This window comes from Convolutriloba macropyga, chromosome 12, assembly GCF_964194025.1.
Source record: "Convolutriloba macropyga chromosome 12, txConMacr16.3, whole genome shotgun sequence".
NCBI lineage: Eukaryota > Metazoa > Xenacoelomorpha > Acoela > Convolutidae > Convolutriloba > Convolutriloba macropyga.
The window spans coordinates 27,612,552-27,617,874 of NC_134479.1; the positions used below are offsets into that span (position 1 = coordinate 27,612,552).

Sequence of the window (5,323 nt, forward strand, 5' to 3'; positions counted from 1 at the left end):
ATGATCTTCACAAAAATTAAGCTGCCGTACGTGTTTTTCACCAATGATCTTCACCAATGAAAAATTTCACCAATGATGTTCACCAATGAAAAATTTCAACGCTTGATTGTTTGACGAAGTCTGGGTCTGCGAATTGAAACTCGTCCACTGTTTCCTTCCAACGGGCTAATGTCACTGAAACGCGATGCCAATTTTTCTCTCAATTTGTTCAAAAACAGAATCAGTTAATTTATTCAATGGCGATTTGTTATTTGATTAAATGAACGTTTCTACAATTTTAGCTGCTTTGAACCTTTACTATACACAGAGTCCGGATATCTTAGCCTTGTTGTGTTTCTTTTTAAATTGCCTATGTTGCATAGCTGCTTCTGTTTTTAAATAGCATAGCTGCATCGATAGATGTTTTGTGCAAAGCTCACACTTCAGCGTTTTTAGTCCTTTCTTCTTAAGTTTTTTTTTCTGTCAAAACAATCAAAAGCTGACGTAATTTGAAAAGCATGAAAAACTGGCACAAACCTTTCTATTAAAATAATCAAAAAAGTTTAAGTCTTTTGCTGAGTTCTGACAGAATCCAAGTTGAACTTTGAAAAATATTGGGGAAGCGTATAGTCGAATGAAAATATTTGCTAGATTTTTTTTATAGAGCTTGATAATATTTTTCGAAGAACCAGTAATTAGCGTTTCTACGAAAGTTAGATAGAATGCGCATTAACATAATATCTCATTTTTGTTAGGTTGCACCCAAATAATCAATTTTAAAAATTTTTAAGAAATTGGGGCTTTAGTCCATGCAGTATCTTTTGTTTCATGCTTTCCCATCGATAGTGAGCAAATTGGAATTGCTGAGTAATTTTGAATCATTTTTCAGAAATCCTTTGCCAGCTTTTTCTATCACTGGCAAGAAAAATGTTCGATTGATGAACTCTGTTTTTTTTAACTCATACACAATACCTACCACTCGAAACGTAACTAAATGAATTTATATAAGTGAGCGATTCCATATGGAATCACGGAAGCAAATCTTAGGAAGACAATTTAAGTTAGCTCGCAATTTCGCAGCGGGATGCAATCTCGTAAATGAGTTCTGAAGTAACACTTACCGTGAACAGCTATAAATTTTCTAATTACATTATACTTCTTAAAACCTAATTTTAAAAAACATCTTTGTTTGAAAGATCCGTTATGTTTTGTGTATTATAATATAGATTCTCCGACTTAACATTATTCTCTTTTGGATGACCACCAGGCACCAAAATCGGTTACTGTGTTGTTTGCTTCTAGTGTTTTGCTGAAAATCATTGCAATGCAAAACAAAGTACTCCGGATAAAAATATTTTTGTCATAATCTGGTCGAAAAATTAAAAGGTTTGGTCTTCCCATTATAACACCACCTAAAGTTTATGCCCCCAATTTTATTAAATTTACGGTGTTGGGTAGGGGCTCGAATGGTTCTGATACCGATAGTCAATGTAATTTGAGCAATGTTTGATAAAGCAAACAAGGCTGAGGTGTCCTGAATTCTCCTGATCAGACTGTCCCAGACCCAAAGTACCTATGATCAGACCATCCCAGCCCGAAAGTGTCTCTGATCAGACTCAACCGGCTTGACAGCTTCTGTGCATTCGAAGCCGTCATTGATCAGACCCAATTGGGCTCGACAGTTTATGTGCACTCGAATTGCGTTGGAAATTTTATCTGATCAGAATCAAATGCGCTCAACAGTTTCACTGCGCTCAAAAAGACTTGCGTTCTTGATCAAAACCGCCTGCACCCAAATGTATTTCTGATCAGACTCCCAGGTTGAGGTATTACCGCTAAAAATTGCTAAACAATGTTAAAGTTGCGTTGAACTCTGTGAATTTTTGCAACCATTAGGTGGCTAAATGAACTCACAGCTATGCTAAACCCGTAGTGCACATTTCTGACTCATTGGATGAACTCATACAGCTCCCCATAAGAAACTTCTTTGTCTACAGTTAATTAGTATCCTCTAAACGAGACCGGCATTTGATATCAGCCACATCCCTTGACTCTGATTAGAGCCGTAGGATTTAAGGTGTGTCACTAATCTGGGATCTTTTCCGTTTGTGCCCCCCCAGCTTAGTGGGCGCATATTATTTGCACCCCCCAGACGCACGTGCAATATTTTTACATAGTGATTTACTATGTAATGACACGTGCTCTGTAACTGGGGGGCGCATAACGTACTGGGGGGGCACAAACGGAAAAGATCCCTAATCTGAACGCTGTTTTATTGTTGCCTCAGGGCAGATCAATCATCTCTCAGTAACAAATACAAAAAAAAATGCAAAAATCAGTGCGCTCGAATTTGTCTCTGATTAGACGCACTTGTGTTATAAATAGTGTCTGATCAGACTCAGTTGCGCTCGAAATGCTCTATGATCTAAAAGCCTGGAGCGCAGGATTGTCGACTATCTTGATCTCGAAAATTTTATGATCAGACCCCGTTGCATTGAAGCTGTTTATGATCAGAATGCGTTGCGCTCGAGGCCGTTTATGATGAAACTAAAGCACGCTGGGATCGACCTCTCATCGGACTCAACTGCTATCGTACACTAGAAGTTGTTATGTAATTCCGAGCACAAGGTGATCAAGTGTGCGCTCGAAATTGTCTGATAAGTGTGAGCGTCAGGACAGTTGCGAACACACACCTCAGCCTGGGAATGCTTAGATTGAATAAATAAGCTTTTTCTGTTTTTAGGGCATTTGATAGCTGCTTTTATTCCATTTTATAAACGATTACTTCGAACCTGAGCTCACTTTATGATGTTCTCGAGTTCTATCGATGGCGAAGAAAAAGCAATGCTTCTGCCAAATCATGATGGGCAAACAGAAATCTACCAACAAACACTGCGTGGGAAAATATTTTCGACTCGATTCAAAATTGCGTTTTTTGGTTTTCTTGGTTTTTCATCCTTAATGACGATGAGAGTTACGATGAGTATCGCAATTGTTAAGATGGTCATTGACTCCAGTTCAAGTGACGGCTCGTATAACGAAAACTGTCCAGCTTCAATTGATCGCAAAATAGCCAATCATTATGACGGAACTTTTGATTGGACGATTAGAGAGCAATCATTTATTTTAGCTGCCCCTTTTTATGGTTTTGTTTTCACACAGCTATTTGGTGCAGTTTTAGCATCAAAATACGGGGGTTCGAGGACATTCGGATATACTGTCTTCTTCAAGGCGATTCTGTTGACGTTAAACCCACTCTTTGCCTACTTGGGTGTTTCGTGGCTTGTTTTGTTGCGATTAGCCGAAGGAATGGTAGAAGGTCTGGTAATTTCAGCATTTGGACATTTGACAACCAGATGGTCGCCAAAATTAGAACGAACCATGTTTTATGGTCTTTCGCTCTCTGGTTGCTCCTTTGGTTTAGTTCTATGCTACCCTATTGCCGGATATCTGAGCGCCCTTAAATTCCTCGACGGTTGGCCATTACCATTCTTCATATTCGGAGTTTTGGGAGTCATTTGGTTCTTTTCGTGGATGTATGTTGCATCCGATTCACCCGATAGTCATCCAAGAATATCAGAACGTGAACGAAATTACATTAACGAGCTAACAGAAGTCAATGATACAAGAAAACATTCTATTCCATGGAAAGAAATGCTGAAAAGTCGACCATTTTACGGGTTTTTGTCAGCAGTTATGTGCACATGTGGCGTTGATTATGCGCTGCTTACAGGTTTGCCCTTATATTTTTCAGACGTGCTCAATTTTGACCTGAGCACAAACGCTTTATTCTGTGCCTTGTTGTGGCTCTGTTGCATGATAGGCTCAATTATTGCGTCATTCTACACAGATTTTCTACGTGAACAACATTTGGTCACTACCACTTTTATTAGGAAAGCAAACCAAATGATATCTGCCGTTTTTCCTGCTATTTTCCTGGTCGCCGCTGGCTACGCGGAGTGTTGGTCCGAATTGGCGGTTTTCTTTCTGTGTGTGGCAGGATTCTTTTTCGGCTTTTTCTACGCTGGCGGGTACTGCAATAACGTTGACATTGCACCCTACTTCTCGGGTGCTTGCGTTGCCCTGGCCACAGCAATCGGATCCCTCCCCTCAAGTTTCATGCCCATTGCTGTGGGTTTACTTATTGATGACAACGTACATAGCGCGAAACTATGGCTGAAATGTTTTTACTTGATGGGTTTCATTTCAATACTCGGAGGTTTTCTATTTCTGATTTTTGGATCAGGAGAAGCTCAACCGTGGGATAATCCTAATAACGACACTGTGGAAAAAGAAGAAAGCGAGGAAGCAGAAATGAGGAAAAAGAGTTCACAAACGTAAAAGATAAAAACATTCAGTGTTTTGAAATTTGAGAAGAGTGGTGATATTGTTGTTTCATTTGATAAAAAATTTATTCTTGGTATTCTGACACAAATATAGATAGATTTTAGGGCCAGAACACAAAGTAAGTTGACATAATAGTAAGCCAACATATATGCAAGCTGAAAATTAAGTAATAATTGTGTAATCTTTCACAATTAATACATTTGTTAACCGTTGCAATCAAAGATAGCGAGCGCATAGTGTTTCGAATTTAGACTGTATTTCGGTGTACAAAGAAACAAAAGTATGTTACTTTTTAGTCATCTAGTAGTTGCGGGCTCCAGCGGACCGCTTTCTGTGGCCGTGCCTTGGATAATTAATTATCCAAGGCACGGTAACAGTGGCGCATTTAGAGACACTCGATTCTACTCATCAAATTGGTTTTAATTAATCTCTTAATTCTCTTATTAGCCTAAAGCTCCTAATTAAACTTGTAAACTTTCTCCAAGTACATGATCTTAGCAGAAAAGCTTTTATTTTCATCGTTCTCTTTTTTTCCTTTTAAGCTACATTTATATTTATATATTTATATATTAAAATTTAAATACATAGTCTGTCTACCGTTTTATCTTTTTTTTTCGAAAAAACAATCTTTTATCCTGGTAACTAAAGTTGTTTTAACTCTACTGTTATGTCCGCTAACCCTTTTACGTTTGCTGCTATAATCTATTGAAGACAATGGTCGTCCTGCTTTTTTTCATTTGTACACATCATTTTAGTACAACAAAAAGCAATAGCTCTTCATGCTTCAAAATATAAAATCTATATACAAAAATTTAGATCAGCTTCAAATTCTAGTAAACAGTTTAGATAGTTTACCCTTAGCCGTCTGCTTAACAGAAACCTGGATAAACGAAGAGTATGACACTGCTTGTTTGCAACTAGACGGTTACCAAAAAATCGTCACTGTCAGTAGGGTTGTAAAAGGAAATAGAGGAAGAGTTGTTTTTTTTTGAAAAAC

General features: G+C 38.1%; 1 protein-coding gene across 1 annotated transcript; it reads left to right on the plus strand.

Annotated features, from left to right (window-relative positions):
- Positions 1 to 2,726: 2,726 nt before the first annotated feature.
- On the plus strand, positions 2,727 to 4,320 carry LOC142350443 (sialin-like). The gene has a single exon (XM_075402289.1). The coding sequence runs from the start codon at positions 2,785 to 2,787 to the stop codon at positions 4,318 to 4,320; it is 1,536 nt and encodes a 511-aa protein (XP_075258404.1). The 5' UTR covers positions 2,727 to 2,784.
- The last annotated feature ends 1,003 nt before the right edge of the window (positions 4,321 to 5,323 follow it).

What these genes read in the sequence shown, in the direction of transcription:
- LOC142350443 (XM_075402289.1), top strand. Translation starts at nt 2,785, where the DNA reads ATGATGTTCTCGAGTTCTATCGATGGCGAAGAAAAAGCAATGCTTCTG.